The sequence below is a fragment of the Tinamus guttatus genome, unplaced genomic scaffold (assembly GCF_059628265.1).
Source record: "Tinamus guttatus ecotype Peru unplaced genomic scaffold, ASM5962826v1 Tinamus_guttatus_pri_ptg000989l, whole genome shotgun sequence".
NCBI classification, from domain to species: domain Eukaryota; kingdom Metazoa; phylum Chordata; class Aves; order Tinamiformes; family Tinamidae; genus Tinamus; species Tinamus guttatus.
The window spans coordinates 490,338-509,148 of record NW_028289523.1 but is presented as its reverse complement, the minus strand read 5'-3'; the positions used below and the strand labels follow the sequence as shown (position 1 = coordinate 509,148).

Genomic DNA, 18,811 nt, shown 5'->3' with positions numbered 1-18,811 from the left:
CCCCTTTCCTTCCAAATGGCCACAAGTGCATGCACAACCCCAAAGGTCTATTTCAAGTCACATAGATATTGGCCCACTTTCCTCCAGGTAACTCCAGAGTCTATGTTAAAACACGCAATTCAGCTTTCTGAGGTGATGTATTTATGGTCCATGGTCCTTGCTTCTTTCTTCTTTGTTCACAACATGGAGCTTTTTGTACATTTTCTACAGCTAGATATATATAAACCACTCTTTGAATGATAGCCCTTAGATCTTGTCCTCTGATTGCCTTTATCTTAAAAACTTTGCCCCTGCCTTTAATTCCACTCTTCCCGGTGAAACACCACTGGCCACAGGCCTTCAACTAGATTCGCCACCGCTGATAGCAACTCTTTAAGCTTGGCCATCCAGCCAGTTCTTGATCGACGCACTCTGCACTTAACCAAATCAAACTGCCTGAGCTTCCCAGCATCCCTACAACAATGTTACAGGAGACGATGGGAATGAGAAGCTTATTTCACAGCCCACCTTTTACAAACAAGTGTTCCTGCCTTTTAAAAAAAATTTCAGTCAATCACTGCAGACAATAGGAGCTTCTCTGGTGCAGGGGAGGTTACCTTCTCCATATCTCATTGACTTTACCAAAGGCGAAAACAGGGAGCACACGAGATTCTTCCCCTCCACTGCTTAGCATGACTCCAGGCAGCACATCCCTCCTGCACCTGCAAACACCACTTCCCAGAAAGGGACCCAGTGGAGACACACATATGTAAAGCTGCTGACAAACACGCCAGGGCAACACAAGTGCTGAGAGAGGGCAGTAGCTGGGCACAGAATAAACACATTGCTTGCAAGGGCCCGTGTGCCCAGGTCGAGGGGCAGATGAGCCGCAGCTTCTCTGCAAGCAACCTGCATGGGGCAAGGGCTTCCCAGCGCCTTTCCTGCCGATGGGAGCACTGCGCACGCCTGGGCTCTGCAGGCATCACGCGCGCAGGCAGAGGGGCTCCCAGCACTTGCCCTCACAGCCACGGGGCTGAGCTCGCTGCCCAGCCCTCTGCTCGCACCTCCCTCCAGGGAACACTGCTCTGCTTCACACTTCCCCTCCAGCATTCCCAGGGCAGCAGCCAAATGCCTGCCGGCAATTCCCCGTGCCACCAGCCCTGCGGCTGCTTGGGAGCCACCCAGAGCCCTCCGCGCACCTCTGGCACCAGCCCCTTCCCAGCAGCTGCGCTCTGCCTCGCAGGGGCACTGCGGCATGCCAGCAAGCAAGGTTAGCCAACAGCAAGATGCTCCTCTGGGCTCCAGCACTTTGGTGGCAGGGGTTGTGCTGCTTGCTTTTGGAGGGTTTTCACCAATGTGAGGACTAACCTGATGGCACCTTACCCAAAGGCACCTTACCTGTCCTTACTCAAAGGCTGGGAATTCACCTCTGTTAGCAAGTGAGCATTGTAGCCCTGTGCTGGGCAGAGCTGCAGCAGCTGCAGGTCCCTGCTGCTGCTGAGGGCACATTTGTGCCTGCTCTGCCCTCTGCAGCCCTAGGAAGCCGTGGCAGGGGCAGCAGTGCAGGAGCCGCACCAAGGCTGCTCTCAGTCACAGCACATGGGGCCTGCAAGGTGCATGGCAGGACAAGAGAAGGAGCCCAGCAGCACCAGGGGCTCCCAGGCCACCACCAACTCACAAGGGCTCTGCTGAGGACATGCACACCCGGCCCTGGGCACAACTGCCCTTCGCACTCATTGCACTGCCAAGGAACACGTCTCGACCATGGAAAAGAAAGCTGTCTCGAGTCCATCAGGCTGTAAAGGCAGGAGTGGAGCAGGGAAGAAAGATGAAGGCATTCAAGGCTGCTTGCAGGGGTGTAAGCAGAACCCCAAGTGGAGTCCGGCCTCTGGGCAGGCAGCCACCAGCAGAACCATGGGGCTGCGTGAGGAGCCCTCCTTGGCACCCAGCAAGCCCAAGGCCACGCACTGCTCTCTGCTGCAAGGCTCAGCAGTGCCAGGGGGAGTCCAGCACACACAGACCCTTCCTCATGGCGGCCCCCCTGGCCCCTGCCGCTGCCCTCCTCCCCCCACACAGCAGTGGAACATCCCAGAGGGGCAGTTATCGCCACGGGAACACGGAAGCTTCCCAGGGCTGCGCCTCACAGTGGCCCCAGTGCTGGCCACGCAGCAGCAAGGCCAGGTGAGCAGCAGGGCCGCGCAGCACCAGGGGCCACCCGTGGTGCCCACAAGATGCAGGGGAGCTGCGGGGCTGCAGGGCAGCCTGCGCGATGCCTCCCAGGGGAGGCTCCAAAGCCACCGCACGACACTTGGTGCTTATGGCTGCAAATGTAAACAATTCCATTCCGTTGCAGACTCAGGAGAGTGCAAGAAAATGGCTAACACTGAAGTTGAGGAGATGGAGTGGGAAAGCTCTGTGCAGGTACTGTGCGTGCAGGCAGAGGCTGCGCGGGGATGGTTGGTGCTTGGCTCTGCGAGAGCAGCCGCAGGGCTGGTGGCAGAGGTGGCAGGGAGCTCTGGCAGGCCTGGGTGCTGGGGCAGAGCTGCGCCAGGGCCAGGAGCGGCCAAGGCCTCGGGGGCTGCTGCCTGAGCCTGGCGCCCTGGCTCTGTGCACCACCTGCTCCGCACATGCAGGGTACACGAGGTCCCACGAACAGAGCCAGCGCTGCCACCATGACCGTCCCCACAAGCTCTCCTGCTCTCTTCCAGACTGCAAGCACACAAGGACTGGCTGGCTGCAAGGATGAGGAGCCAATGGAGTGGGAATACTCCAGCTCTGCCCTTCAGGTATTGAACCCTGCAGCCGGCTGCAACGGAAGATTTGGGGTTGAGCCTGGACTCTTCCTACTTTGCTGCTTCTCACTGCATAAGGAGAGATCCTGGGTCCAGATGCTTCCAGCTCTCGGTCCTGCCCTGCAAACGCCTCCTTCTCTCTTGCAGGCGCCTCATATGGACAGAGGGCCGGCAGGGAATGATCCTGAGCCCATGGAGTGGCTCAGCTATGGCAGCAGCCAGGTACAGCCCCCGCAGCCACTGGATGCCCTTTCCTTCCTCTTCCCCATGCAACATCGCCACCAAGGTCTCTTGCTCTCTTCCAGACCATGGGGAGCAGTGGCCTGGTCGGCTGCAGCTCGGAGGAGCCCATGGACTGGGAGAGCTCCGGCTGCAGCCCCCAGGTATGGTCCCTGCTGCCGGCTGCACGGGCAGAGCTGGGGCTGTGCCCGGCCCCTTGGCGCTGCTCCGCGCTGCCTTTGGGGAGCAGCCGCGCGGGAGCCTGGCCCAGGTGTGCGGGCGCTCTGGCGGGCCGCGGCGCCGGGGCAGAGCTGCACAGGGCGCAGGAGCGCCCAAGGCCTGGGCACCTGCTGCCTCAGCCCCTCTGCCGGCCTCTGGGCTGCGCTGGCCACGCCAAGCCTCTGCCAGGGCACCAATGACGGCAGCGCTGCTGCCAAAGAGCCCGCGCAGCCGCCAAAGAGCCTCTGCTCCACGGGAGCCCCCGAGCCGCTCCTCGGCCCTGCTGATGCCTCCTTTTCCCTTGCAGGCCAAGCTCCCCTTCACCCTGGCTGCTGCTGGGAAGCACTGGGCCCAGGGACTGCAGCAATAACTTCTTATGTGGATTTTTCATTAGAGACTTTTATAGTAGTATTTGTTCCTGTTGATATTGTTGATATTCCTGTTGTTAGTTTTATTGATATTGTTTTTATTATTGTTGTTGTTATTGTTTAATATATTGTTCTGTTTTTGTTGTTGTTTAAATATATATTCCTGTATCATTGTTTTAGTGTTGTATGTTTTATCCAAGTGATGTCAGGCACTAAAATCATCCCCACTGAAGGTGTGTGTGTGTAGTGCTAAGATTTCAGACCCTAGGAACAAGGGAGGGCCTGCAAAGTTTCCCTCTACGACTTTCTTCACACATGGCCCTTTGGGATGTCCCAGCCAGTTTTCCATCTGTTTTTTTTTCTTCTTCTTTTTCACTTCTTCTATTCTTCATTTTCTTTTTCTTTTCCCTTTTCTTTTTTTTTTGTTTTCCTTTTAATCTTTTCCTAATGCTGTTTTGTTTTCTTTTCTCTTTTTCTCTTTCTTCTTTCCATTTCCAATTCTTTTTATTTCTTCTTATTTTTTTTTCCTTCTTGGAAATTGTGGCACAGAAAAAGAGTGTAGGACATGATGAAGCCAAAGAGCATTCCCGACTGGCAGCAGGGATCGCAGCTCTGCTCAACACTCAGGCGCTCCCCTTCTAAATGCCTGCACTCAAGCAGTGCCAGGAGAGGACAAGCTCATCCTCAGGAGAGCAGTCATTGCTCTCTGGAAAGGAAGGGAGCCTCCAAGGCCAGGCCTGCAAAGGAACAATGGTTCTTTTCCAGCAATGTGTATTCATTCCAATGCCAGGCTGTGGGATTTCTTGCTCCCTTATGGAGTTGGGAATAAGTGTATGGTGCCTGACAAAACAGGACAAGCAAGGAAGAAGACGAGGAGGTTGTTGGCAGATGAGATGGAAGGCAGCACTGCCAGGCCCAGCGGGAGTCGTGCGGCACACGGGGAGCAGCTGAGTGCGCCCAACAGCCTGGCTCATTGCGGCCAATGACCACCTGCAGGAACCAGCTCTCACGCACATGCTCACCCCAGTCCTGCTTCACTGCTTTAGCCCTCTCTTCAGCTTCCCCCAAAGAAGATGTCCTGCTTCTGCCGCATCTCTGCATGGCTCTTGCTTCAGGAGACAGGCCAAGAAGGCAGCCTCAGATCCCGAAGGAACTACAAGTGTCCCATGGTCCTGATGTGCAGGCACTTCATGGGGCAGGGAGCACTCCAGGATGGGGAAAGGTCTCCCCAGCATGGACCCAGCAACAACCCTTGGTATCTCAGCCCACCACAGCCCTCCTGCTTGGGCAGCCACCCCCTGCAACCTGCCCCTGCTGACTCCTGTGAATGTCCAATGTCGGACGAGTGCTGGAAATGGCCAAAGTGACAGACCAATCCGTGACAAATGCCCTGTGGCCCCTTCACAGCCAGGCCATGCAACCAAGGACACCCAGCTCAGCAAACGTCCTTTTCCTCTCCGGACCCTCTCCAGCCCAGCCCAGCCCCTCTCCAGCTCTCCCCACCTGCCCTGCCCTCTCCCAGCCCACCCAGCAGAGCAGACCAGGCTGGGGGTGGCCCCGCAGCAGTGCCCCCCGCAGGGCACTCACCCCACAGCCCCAGCCCCACTGTGGGCACAGCAGCTCCAGGGGACAGGGCTGTGTGTGTCATGTGCCCCATCAATCCATTCCAAGCTGGAACTGGCCCCCATATGGACACAGAGAACAGTGACACTCTGTGCCTCTTGTTCCTGTATCCCAGAGCTTCCCTACCCCGGGCTGCCTGCAGCCCCCATGCCAGCCCCTCTCTCCAGCACAGCACAAGGCTCCCTGCCCTGGGGCTCTGCTGGCACCTCCTGCTGCCAGGGACACAGCAGCCAGCCCCTAGCTGACATGCACAGAAACATATTTCTTTTCCCCATTTATTCCTCCTTCTAAGAGCACAATTGCTCCTTTTCCCCTTCCCCAGGGATATCCCTGCTCCCTGGAAAACCCTTCCCCAGGTTCATTCCTTAGTTATGGTCTGCCTGGAAGGTCCTGGAGCCTCCCCGGTGCTCCCTGCAGGACCCCGAGATGCTGGTGCTGCTCTGCAGAGTGAGTGGGCTGTGGTGCTCTGGGGTCACAGGGTGACTCTGCAGTTGTTGTGCTCATGGTTGGACACAGACCCAGCTGGACAGGCATCATTGTAGCTGAGAACACTATATCAAGAGGCTTCTATCTGTGAATGATGCTCTGAGCAATCACAGGGCCTATAAAATGGCTCAGGCTGTGTTCATGTGTCCCTAGACCCAGACAATGACTTCAGGTATAAGCTACCATGGGCGGCTCTTGAAGCTCCTTTTCCTGTGCCTGCAAAGTCCCCTATATGGTCATAGGCCACCATACGGGGGACAGTCCCAGGCAGATACTGCTTAGACATTCATCACTATGAGGAGCACCGAGCACTCACAAGTGAGAACTGAATCCAGTCCTTATTCCCCAACATATCCCCCCAGGAGCTCATTGCCTTGGGCCCATGAAGAGCCCCAGAAAAGCAACAAGCATCTCTCAGGCTGAAAATTCAGCAAATTCTCAGCAAATTCTTGGCACCAGCTTTGGAAGAAGAGCCCAATCCACGAGATGCACTGAAAACATACCCTTTACTTGGGGGAATGACAGCTCTGACACAATGATAGACACATTTAAAGAAGACCTCTGGGCCAGAAAGACACAGTTAACACCTCTGTAGAAGTGGGATGAATTCAGGAACTTGTGCACAAACCTCATTATTAAAGCAAGGATGCCGAAATCACAGGAGTTGTCTGAGAGAAATTAGATATCATTTGAGTAGATGGATGGGATTTCAGCTTATTGCTGCTGAAATATTACCAATTGAATCATTTTTTTCAGTGCATCCCTGAGTTCCTTGTTCCTCATGCTGTAGATGAGAGGGTTCAGTGCTGGAGGCAGAACTGAGTACAGAACAGCTACCACCAGATCCAGAGCTGGGGTGGAAATGGAGGGAGGCTTCAGGTAGGCAAACACTGCTGTGCTGACAACCATACAGACCACAGCCAGGTGTGGGAGGCACATGGAAAAGGCTTTTTGCCGGCCCTGCTTTGATGGAATCCTCAGCACAGCTCTGAAGATCTGCACATAGGACACCACAATGAAAATGAAACACCCAAAGCCTAAAGAGACGCTAACCACAAGAAGCCCAGCTTCCCTGAGATAGGAGTCTGAGCAGGAGAGCTTGAGGATGTGGGGGATCTCACAGAAGAACTGCTCCACCTCATTGCCTTGGCAGAGGGGTAGGGAAAATGTGTTCCCAGTGTGCAGGAGAGCATTGAGAAAATTAGATGCCCAGGCAACTGCGGCCATTTTGACACAAGCTCTGCTGTCCATAAGGACATCATAGTGCAGGGGTCTGCAGATGGCAACGTACCGGTCATAGGCCATGACTGTGAGGAGACAATACTCCGCTGAAATGAAAAAGGCAAACATAAAGACCTGTGCAGCACATCCTAAGTAGGAAATGGCCCTGTCGTCCCACAGAGAATTGGCCATGGATTTGGGGACAGTGGTGGAGATGGAGCCAGCATCGAGGAGGGAGAGGTTGAGGAGGAAGAAGTACATGGGGGTGTGGAGGCGGTGGTCGCAGGCTATATCTGTGATGATGAGGCCGTTGGCCAGGAGGGCAGCCAGGTAGATGGCCAGGAAGAGCGAGAAGTGCAAGAGCTGCAGCTCCCGCCTCTCTGCAAATGGTAGGAGGAGGAACTCGTTGAAGGAGCTGCTGTTGTTTCGGAGCACTGTCCAATGAGGAAAAAGCGTCAACACGTTAGAATAGGCTTCTCTGAGCAAAAGTCCTTCTACTCCTCTTAGTAAAGCCATATTTTCTCTCTCCTTTACCTTGTTCAGCTCCCTTGTCTGACCTCTGGTTTGTGCTGGCTGAGTATGCTCTTCATCTGTGCTTGGGCTCCAGAGCAGTCAGTCCTGCTCTTGTGGGTGGTGTAAATGGAGGTGTCCAACTGCCTCATATATTCGGTGAGGAGACCAGGGGATGGGCACCATGAACTGAGTGAAGGGGATTTGATCCAGTGACTCAATAGCGATATTCTCTAATTACTTTAGCGCAAATGGCATCACTCATGACAGCTCTTTTTGAAAGAAAACATTGTTGGGAAGGATTCATCTCCAGCTTACCCTTTTGAACAGAAGTGTCTGAAATGGACCCTGTCCTCTGAGCATCTTAACATCTTCACTCTTACTTGACACAATGCAGCTGGAGAGGGAAGTTTCTGCCTTAACTGCAGCTGACTCCCTGTCCTTAACTCAAGGGAGCAAGAACCAGACCAGAATGAGAGGTGAAGAAATGTAGAGCAACACTATGAACCTTATGCCAAGGGACAGGAAGGAGTAACAGACAGAGGAGCACTGGGGAAAGGCTTCCCCTCCCCAAGCTGTGCAAGCCACCTCCCAGAGAGCAACATCTCCAGACAGTCCCTCTCAGTCCCCTTCTCCTGCAGTGGGAAAGGACCAGGCTGCAGTAGAGACACAGCCCCTCTTCTACCAAGGAGGGTACTCATGGCTGGGACCCCATGGCTTTGAGGGGTGGGAGAGGGGACACAGGGCTTTGCTTAGAGGAAGACATCTGTGTTGCAGCGACTGACTGGCGGGGAGGGATCCAAATCCCCCCTTCCCACAGTGATTATGTTTCTAGTTCCCTCCCATTTGCTGATTTTATCTCCACTGCTGGAGCTTTTCCTGATGGCAGCAGTTGCTCTTGCCCATGTCTTCTCCCTGTCCGTGCCGCACAACCCATCCCACCCCCTGGACACTTACTCTGCCCTACAGCAGTATCTCAGCAGCAGGGCGCTGTCCAGGGACATCTCTCTGCAGGTAGTAAGGAGAAGGTCAGACAAGCCCTGGTGAGGCCAGAGAAGGTGATGCTGGTGCTGTCTGCAGTCAGGGCAGGGGGGCAGGGGTTTTCTGAGGTTCCTCACAAATCTCTCCATTTAAAGGACTAGAGTGGCAGGTTCCTGCTCTAACCTGACATTTCCTTTCCATACACCCCCGGGTTTTCGGAAAGCAGACACAAGAAATCTCCTGATCTTAGACATTAACACTGCCTTCACTGTCCTCTTGAAAAGGCTCTTTCAGAAAATGAACCTGTCCTTATGGGAGTCTCTCCTCACACCCAGAGCTTCTCCCTGCAGCACCATGGGGATATCCCAGGCAAGGTTAGTGCTGCAGTCCCAGGCAGGTGGCAGTGCCCAGGGGACACAGCACCCTGCGGCACAGGGACACTGCTCTGAATTGCAGCCCATGCAGACCTGGGTGCACTCATTGGCTTCACACCCCTGCCCTATCCCAGGGAGAAGGCAGTCATGATGCCCGATACCTTTGATGGTCTGGCTGGGAATCCCTGCTCCAAAGCACACCCAGCTCCAAGCAAGAGAAGCTGGGAGAGCCACCCCAGCTGGGGAAGGTGCTACATTCAAAAGATCATTCCAGTAATCACAGCAGTGTTGTCCTGCAGACAAACACTTTCCATATCTTGGGCTGGTAAGATTTCTCCCTGCAGTGAGTTCTCAATCACCCTACCATTCCCAACTGTCCCTCACCTGTCCCTCACTTACGAGCGACTCATCGCAGCCTGGTGCCTGCGGGCAGTGCCCTGAGTCTTGCTGCTCCTTTATGAGGAGCTGCTCCTGGGCAGAGCTGTCTCTCTGCAGCACCTGCCAGGTTGCCATGGGCTCCCGCAGTCCCAGGAGCCAGGCCCAGCTCAGGAGCAGGGACCAAGCTTAAGATGGAATAATTTCTGTCTCCTCTGCAGCCTTCAGGCATTTCTGGGGCTTCAGGGCTGTGACAGGGGAAGCAGGCTGGGTGGCTGCAGGATGCATGGACACAGCTGCAGGTATGAACCAGCATGGGACAGGCTCTGGTGGAGACAGACAAAGGCTCTGCCTGGGCTCACAGACACCAGAGGAGGCCTTCATCCTCTTGGCTATGGCTGTTGTCTCTGCCACCGAGGCCTGTCAGGAGACACTGGAGCCTCAGTGTCCCTCTTGCTGGTACCCTGAAAGGTGTCGTATCATTGTCCTGCACTGAGCACTGCACACCCCCACACACACACTGTCCTCAGGAGGACCTGTAAAACATGTGGGGGAAAGGATCTCCCTTCCCAGAAGCGCAGGGGCTGAGCTTGGAGATTTTGACTGATAAAACACACCAAGGGTTAATGTGGCATCAGAGCCTCCTGCATGATTCTCTGCCTACCTGTTATCAGTGATGACAATTTTCTGTTCTAATCAGTCCCTGGGTAGTCTTTACTGCTAACAACTATCAGTGGGACCCATTAAAACTCAACAAAATGTTGTGGGTTGATCTTGACTTTAAATTCTCCTCTCAGTAACTGAGGTTCATGGATTCAGCATGAAATATACCATGGGGCTCATAAAAATGCAAAAAGCTCTCACAAACCATGTCTCTCCCTGCAATTTTTGTCTAGGCTTGCATGACTAATTGGAGAGGTTTGGGGACTGTAGCTGAAAGTTGGAGACATCAGTAATATACAAGCATTTCTGATTTTACAGGTTTTTATTGTTACTATTAACATCCAGCTTTCAGAGTAATCGACAGCAATATTCTGGAATTGGAATCAATCCAGAATGACTCCCAATGAAGTGTGGACATCTAGAAGAACCCGTGTCCCAGAGCTCAAGCACTGTATGGACACTCTTCCTTCCCTCCCCAACCTGCCATTTCTCACATCAGTCACCTGGGACTTCCATCACTCTTGTTAGAAGATTCTCTGTTCTACTGAAATCAGCAACTGAAAGTTAGAGCTCATCTGCTGCAGCTGCCAACTGCTTTCCTTAGAGAGTTTCTTAGAGAACTAGCTGCAAACAAACACAGGGTTTTTCTTAATTGCAAAGAAACAGAAATAAAGCTTGAAATAATTTCACAAATAATAATTGTGCTCTTTGAGTGTAGGCTAAGCCCAACGTGTCAACAATGAGGTTCCCTTGCTACAAGGGACACCCTTCCTCAAAGACAGAGCAACCTTTAAACTCCTTGAAGTGCAAACCAGCAGCTGGGTCCTGAAGGGAGCAAAGAGTAACAGGGGGAGTCACAATACTGCGGTTCTACAATGGCCAACTTGTGGCCTGTAAAGATGGTGTTAGAAATTGTCAGTTTGAGCAGGACATGTGGGAATGGGAGAGCCACACAGCTCCTGTGTGTCCTGGGTCATGATGTGGGCCATGCTGCTTTTGGAGATCCCAGACCTGCCTCAGCTTCTCTACAAAAGCAGGGAAAAGGCCCTGATGCAAGACCTTAGAGAACAGGGATTTTCCTGTCTGCTCAGAGCAACACAAAGAAGGACTTGGGGATGTCAAAGGAAACCCAACCCACCAACACCAAAAGCACTGGACCTTCCTCAACCCTTCGTTTGGGAGCACGATGGGACAGGGAAAACAGCCACATCCCAGATGTCCTCCATTAGGCCTCCAGCTCTGCAGCTTCTCATGGCTTCAGGGAAGCTCCCTAAACCGACACTTCCCATGACCCTAGTGCATTGAGCAGACTGAGCAGACACAGAGGAGACAGAAGAGAGAAAGGGGAGAGACCCCTGGGTCCAGAATGGGCCTTCCTGTGCCAAAGACAGGATGCTAGAGGCTGAATAGGCAACTGAAAGAAAGGAGGAAAGGCGTGCTTTGCTTTTCAGGGTCTGGAATGCCACATATCTGAAAGCTTCAAGAGGGATGCCATCCCCCTTCTGCAAGATTTGCTCCAGGACTGTGAAAAAACTACAGGAAGAGGAATGTTGGTTGTTGGAAGCTTCAGCAGTAGGGGAATGGGGAGATGGTCATCTCACTGACTTGTGAACAAGCCAAAATGCAGCTCCTGAGGCACGGCAGTGCCTTACAGGCTCCATATGGGAGTCTGGACAGAGGGATGCAGTGTGTGGGCCTGTCCTGAGACACCCAGGGTCAAAAGTGTGGGAGATGCAGGGTGCCAGGGCTCTACAGATCCCAAAGACAGGCAGGTGCCAAAAACTATACCCACGGGAGAAACACTACTTGGAGGTGTAATGGCAAACCCCAAAGCATAAGTAAGGTGCAAAAGAGAAATAGCTTTCCTCAGGGTCAGATGAAAGAAAGCTGCGCAAAATTCACAGGATTTGGAGAAACTTCTTCAGATTTTCTACCTGGCCTGACCCATGGTTTTGGAGCCTGTCAGGAACCAATGTCCCATCTCAAGCCCTCTGGAGGGAAGACATGTGTTAAGAATATATTTGCTCTTTTCTGACATATCATCTCTATCTTATCACAGGTCAAGAAACCTTCCTGAGTGCTTTTAAAAGCACAGAGCCTGTAGATCCTTTTTCAGAAGAGTAGATTCCTTGAGGTTGCAGCAGGGGATCCAGTGCCGTGCTGAAGGCAGGTCCCAGCAGGCAGGTCCTTGGGGCCTTTTCCAGTGAACTTTGGGTTATCTCCGAGGATGGAGACCTGAGAATCTCTCTGGATCCTGTGCCAGAGTTTGGCCATGCTCATAGACAAAAAGATCGGTTCTTAACATCTAAGAGCATTTCCCATTGTCCATTTCTTTTTCTCTCACTATTGCCTCACCTGCCGTTAGTGTGACCCTCCAAGAATATCCAACTGCTCTGTGCCCTCCACAAGGCAGTTGTGCACAGCATGAAGATCCCCCTTGGACTTCTCTGGTCTACGTTGAACAAACCCTGCTCTCCCAGCATCTCCTTTTCTGCCCCACACTCCAGCCCCTGACCATCTTCTTGTCCCTGTGCTGGACTCCCTCTCACTTGTTAGTGCCTGCGCAGAACTGGAGAGGCTGAATGGGATCTGGTTTACAGACATGGTCTCGTAATCCCGCTCCATCCCAGGAGCTTCTCTGTGTGCTCAGACATGCATGTGCATGTACATGCATGTGCTCGGACATGTGTGTGCTTGGACGTGCGTGTGAACCCATGAGTGCATGGGTCTGTGTGTGCGCATGTGCTGGGCACGCTCCTGTCTCCCCATGGCAGGGTCCCACGTGGCCCCGCGAGCCCCTGCACAGGTGCCCCTCGCCCTGTGGCCCCCGGCACACAGTGCCCCTGGGGCGCTGACACCGGGACCTGCCACCCCGGGGGTCCCAGCACAAGGAGCCCTCTCTGGGGGGCCACCAGCACCAGGAGCCCTCACTGCTGGGCCCCAACCAGCAGGACCTGTCACCTTCGGGCCCTCAACCTCAGGACCCCTCATTCAGGGACACTTCCCATCAGGGCACCTCGACCTCGAGCTCCCAACCGCAGGCCCCTTCATTCCTTCATCAGTGGCGCAGAGCCTAGTTGGAGACCTGCAACTATTGGTATCAGGAGTCAGTCAAAATCTGTTCAGTTTATTAATCAGTGGCCTGAAGGGACAGAGTGCACCCTTAGCAAGTTTGCTGAGGACAGAAAAGTGCGAGGAATGGCTGATAGTCCAGAGGTCTGTGCAGGCTTTAAGAGGGACCTGGACAGCCTGGAGATTGGCGGGTAGAGGAACCTCATGAAGTTCAACATGGGCAAATGCAGGGTCTTGCAGCTAGGGAGGAATAACCGCATGCACCAGGACAGGCTGGGGATTGACCTGTTGGAGAGCAGCTGCACAAAAAGGGACCTGGGAATCGTGGTTGGCACTAAATTGACCATGAGCCATCAGTGTGCCCTTGTAGCCGCTGATACTGGTGGCTGAGGTCTGACGGTATTCAGAGTGCCCCACAATATTGCAAGCGCAGGAGATGTCTTTGGGTGGCCACTAGCTCCAGGCTGTGGTGTTTCACTGCGGGTGCAGGAATCGCCCTCCCCTGCCCCTTCACTGGGCCTCCTGAGTCCCCACTGCCTCCCTGGGGATTGCAGAGCCCTCCTTTCCCCATGTGCACCTGGGTTTAGTGCTCTACCTTCTGGTCCCTGCACTGTGAGTCATCCCTGTTTCGTTAAAGCTGCACTCAGTGCCCACTCCCAGGCAAACCCTGTGCCTGGAGATCCCCTGGGGGTTCTCTCATCAGCACAGTCACGTGTGGGGCAGCCTGGCACAGGCAGTGCAGAGACCATTGCCTATCTGCAGTGGTCACTGAGAGATGGACCCTAGATTGAGGCTAACAGATCACCCTGGAATGCTGAGGTCATCCGCTGGATCTCATGGAGCTCACAAGCAGAAGAGCAGGCCCATTTGTGGTTGCACACCCTAGGGCATATTTTTTGATTCCAGTTTCTAAAGAGAGGCCAGATTCAGGACCATCATAGGGCAGATCCCCTTTTATTATGGAAATGTTATTCTGGAATCCAGCTGTGTCTTAAGGGAGCCCAAGGACTGGTCCTGCCTGTTCTTCCAGGGTACGAGGAAAAACAAGCCTCTCTCTGCCAGGTTATGAGAGTTCCTGGGCCATATCTGCAGGATAAAGGGTGGAAGGACAGCATGGAAATGAGGAGGACAACTCTAAATACAGAAAGTCTTGCTGCCCTCCTTGAATTTGTCTTCAGGAAAGATGAACTGCCACGGGAAGGCTGCCTCTAGACTTTCCTTCAATTCACTCATGTTTAGTTTTGTATGTTGGAGCTTTGCATGGAACCATGGAAACCTGTGGTGACATTTGGTTGCCATTTCTCTCATATTAGAGAGATTTGAGATCACACTCTAACCATAGCCAAGAGAGCTGAGATCTCCTAAACAACACTGGATCCCTGGTCTCACCCAAGCTGCCCTTGTCCTGCCGTGACTCTGTACCCCAGAGGTCCCTTGGTGTCAGTGCTGGAAAAGACCCTGAAGAGGGAAACTCTCCTCCCTGCACTGGGCACATCCAAAGGAGCTCAAAGAAGCAGCTCAGAGAATCCCCCCTCTCTGCTAGTGAAGGGGGAACCCTGGCTTCCTGCTGAATCACGATCTATGTTTAAGTGCTGAATGAGAGATTCCTGTGCAGATGTGACAAAAACTAGGTGTCTTTATTTTATTATTTATTATTTTAAGATTGGTGTAAAAGAGAGAAGTAAAAAAGAAAGAAATGGATAAAATACGGCCTTGATGCCAGATATCCTGGTGAGTGAATGAAACATTTGTTACCACTGACCTTGTACCCACTGGATGAGTTTCTTCAGTGCCTCCTTGAGTTCCTTGTTCCTCATGCTGTAGATGAGGGGATTCAGGGCTGGAGGCACCACAGAGTACAGAATGGACACAACCATATCTAAAAGTGGGTAGGAAATGGAGGGGGGCTTCAGGTAGGCAAACAATACAGTACTGACAACCAAGGACACCACAGCCAGGTGCGGGAGGCACAGGGAAAAGGCTTTGTGCTGGCCCTGCTCAGAGGGGATCCTCAGCACAGCTCTGAAGATCTGCACATAGGACACCACAATGAAAATGAAACACCCGAAGAATAAACAGACACTAACAACAAGAAATCCAACTTCCCTGAAGTAGGATTGTGAGCAGGAGAGCTTGAGGATCTGGGGGATCTCACAGAAGAACTGCTCCACCACATTGCCTTGGCACAGTGGTATGGAAAATGTGTTCCCAGTGTGCAGGAGAGCATAGAGAAAGCCACAGCCCCAGGCAGCTGCTGCCATTTTGACACAAGCTCTGCTGTCCAGGAGGGTCCCGTAGTGCAGGGGTCTGCAGATGGCAACGTAGCGGTCATAGGCCATGACTGTGAGTAGGGAAAACTCTCCTCCCAACAAGAACACGAAGAAAAATATCTGGGCCGCACATTCCGAGTAGGAAATGGCCCTGGTGTTCCACAGGGAATTGGCCATGGATTTGGGAACAGTGGTGGAGATGGAGCCAACATCGAGGAGGGAGAGGTTGAGGAGGAAGAAGTACATGGGTGTGTGGAGGTGGTGGTCGCAGGCTACGGCTGTGATGATGAGGTCGTTGGCCAGGAGGGCAGCCAGGTAGATGGCCAGGAAGAGCGAGAACTGCAAGAGCTGCAGCTCCCGCGTGTCTGTGAAAGGCAGGAGCAGGAACTCATTGAATGAGCTGCTGTTGGTCATTAGCTCCTTCAGGCCGCTGCAGGACTGTCTGAGTAAAAAGAGTTGTTGAGAAATTAGAACAGATTTCCATGTGCAATTTTTTCTCATAAACCCTCCTCTAACACACTTTATTAAGTCCCATCTCAGTCAAACCATCATTGAGGTCCATGTCTTGAGCTGTGCTTGATGCTGGGTGAGTTTGCCATGAGGAGACAGAAATCCTCAGCACTGCTACTGCACTCTGAGTAAATGGTGGTGGTTATAGAGGGGCAAACTGGTTCACTGTAGCATTAATGCAGAATGAGAAGAGCTGACCCGTTCCCAGCTGCCCTGTGTTCGCACCTCTAATATAGAGGACCATTTCACTCATTTTATCACAGAAAGAAATCACTCCACGGAGTGCAGAGGAATCTAGGTTCAAATCCAGGTTCATCGCCCAACCCAGTGCCCTCTCTGAGAGTCCCTGAGGGAGGTCTCAGCCCTCCTCTTCAAGCCAGAAGCACATTGGACTTATTCCAGCTGTTCCCATGCACCTGCCCAGCAGCAGTGCTGTGGCCTCAGTACCTAGAGAGCTTCTCCTTGGAGCCCCTCCATAAGACTCACCCGTAATGGGGAAGCTGTGCCCTCTGGAAGGGCAGCTTGCAGCCCAACAAAAATAAAGAGAAAAGGTCTAATGTCTTAAAAATTGGGTGTCCTAAAGAGACCCAAAGAGAGAGTTGGCTCATTCCCAAACCCTCACAGTACCTGGCTCCAAGCACCACAGGGCGAGGGGCATTGGGCACCTCCCACTCAAGGACACATCTGCATGGCAGGACCCACAGGGTCAGTGTCTGGACTGCAGCAGAAACCCCCTGCCCAGAGAGTCCAAGGGAAGCACCTGGTGAAACACAGAGCAACACCCTGATTTGTGCCAAGAGAGGAAGGGCCAGACAGGCCTGGGAGAAGGGAGCTCTCAGAGGTGTCTCCTTCACATCCATCTGCCAAGGAAATATGGTCTGGATGCTGCAGCTTGCAGAGCAGAGGGTTGTGCTGGTGGGGAGAGCGGAGGAGGTCCTGGAAATGGCAGTTTCCTCAAACCCTCTGGCCATGACCCTGCTGCCTGGGGAGCCATCCCCTGTGGGAGCTGTTCCTCCATCTGCGTGTCTGCCCTCACATGGCCAGAGACTCTCCCAGACCCCATCCCAACCACTGGGTCCTCCGTTCTGCCCTGCAGACACCTTCTGGAGGCAGGATCCTGCCCAGGGCACCTCCGTGTTTGCGGGTGAGACAGACCTTGCTGAGCCTGGAAAGGGGATGCTGGCTCTGTCTGTAGGCTGAGGGGTGGGTGAAGGCATTTGCTCAGGTCGTCCCACTACTGCTCTTATCTCAGTGTCACCGTTTATGAGCCTCCAACCTCTGTATAAACCTGACAAATCCATGCCTGTTTCACACCCACCCAAAGAGAAAAAAAGTGAGAGGACAGAGTCATGACAACTCCCTCTCTATCAGGGGTTCCCTGCCTTGGTGTTCTTGATGAAAAGTCAACTCTGATATGTCCCCAAGGCATAAAATACAGCATCCTCTTGATGGGAGGCTCAAGCTACCCTGCTGGGGGTTTCTCTTCTAACCCAGAGCTTCTCCCCACAGCACCATGGGGAGCTCCCCAAGCCGGCTGAGCGCTGACACTCACAGGTGGCAGAGTCACTGCCCCGGGCACACAGCACCATGGAGCACAAGGACACTGCTGTGCACACCCCAGCTTCGCACCCTGCAGCCATCCCCAGGAGAAGAGAGCAGCATATCCTGTCCCTGTGTTGGAGTAGCAGGAACGCTGCTCTGAAGCATCTCCCCATTCTCTGCACAGGAGAAAAAAAAGAGAACCCGTGCCAATCTGTAATGGCATGGATTGGGGTCAGAAGACTGCTCCAGGAACCTCAGTAGCATTGCCCTGCAGCCAGAGACTCACCATGTCAAGGGAGTGATGATTTCTCTGCCAGTTCTCCTCTGTCCTCCCACTCCACACTGCCGTTCCCCTCTCACTGCCTTCTCTCCTCTGCTGTCCGCAGCAGCAGGCAGTGCCCGCAGCCCTGCTGCTCTTGGCACAGGAGCTGCTCCTGCACTCGGCGGTCTCTGGGCAGTGCTGCCAGGCTGCCACGAGCTGCCTCCATCCCAGGAGCCTGGCCCCGCTCAGGAGCAGAGGAACAGCTGAACTTATCAATTTCTCTGTCCCTTGTACTCCCTTCTCCTGGGAAAAGTGCACTTCAATAAACTAAAATAATCACCTGTTGTCCTTTGCTAACAAGTGGAGAGAGAGATTCTAATATTGCAATTTTTTTAATTAGAGAATGAAGATCTATCAAAATTGGAAACGTCTCACTTTGGAAGGCTCATTTCACATCCCTTAACTAGACAGGAGACGGAGGAGTGAACAAGTGGGGAGTTCATTGACACGGGGTTCAGGTGCTGATTCAGAAATATCACTCTGGGCTGTACCTGCTTAGATCTGAGTCTGAAGTCGTATTCAGATCCCTCCTGTAAACTCCACAAAAACACAAGTGGTGGGATTCCCCTTGCCAAAACTGAAGTGAGCAGAGCACAGCGATCTGCCCACGAGCTCCTTGTCAAAGCTCTGCTATAATCACTGGAGATGCAGGGTGAGAGTCAGTAGCTCCCACAGAAACATCTGGTGACAGTGGAAGAGACTGAGGAGGTCCAAGGCATGTGCCAGTGTCTGCTTGCTCCAATGGAGCTACTGGGAGACCTGCACCATCCTAGAGCATGAGTGGGGGTCCAGGTGGGGAATTGCCTTGCTCATCTGAAATGACCCCAGATGACAACTACGACAACAGCCACCCTGCCTATGAAGTTGAGGTATGGGAAGATTCGAGGATTAACCAGCAGCTCTTGTAATTCAATGCAGAGCCTTGATTTGATGTCACAGAAAAGTGCTGGCAGGGCCTTGTCAGATGCCAGGGGTGTCCAGCACAACCGCATGTGTCTAGCAGATAAAGCCAGGGACCTACAGGAAAACCACGTCCCCTTGGAGTGATTGCTGGATAAGTGCCCCAGGACATCCTGCGTTTCCATCCTGTACCCAAACAAAGACATTCCAGCACTGGCTGTAGGGAAAGCCCATCCCGTCTACATCCAGGGTGATGCATAAATGGGAGGCACCCTGGCCCTGCCATGTCTCTGCTCCAGGCCCTGCACCCTCAAACCCTTCTAGCTCTCCTCCCCTGAGCTCCTCTTCATCCCCCCACATGACATGAACAGGTAATGGGCTAATG

At 53.3% G+C, this 18,811-nt stretch overlaps 1 protein-coding gene across 1 annotated transcript; it reads right to left on the bottom strand.

Annotated features, from left to right (window-relative positions):
* Positions 1-14,633: 14,633 nt before the first annotated feature.
* On the bottom strand, positions 14,634-15,566 carry LOC148590941 (olfactory receptor 14A16-like). Its single transcript, XM_088538292.1, has one exon. The coding sequence runs from the start codon at positions 15,564-15,566 to the stop codon at positions 14,634-14,636; it is 933 nt and encodes a 310-aa protein (XP_088394418.1).
* Between the last annotated feature and the right edge of the window lie 3,245 nt (positions 15,567-18,811).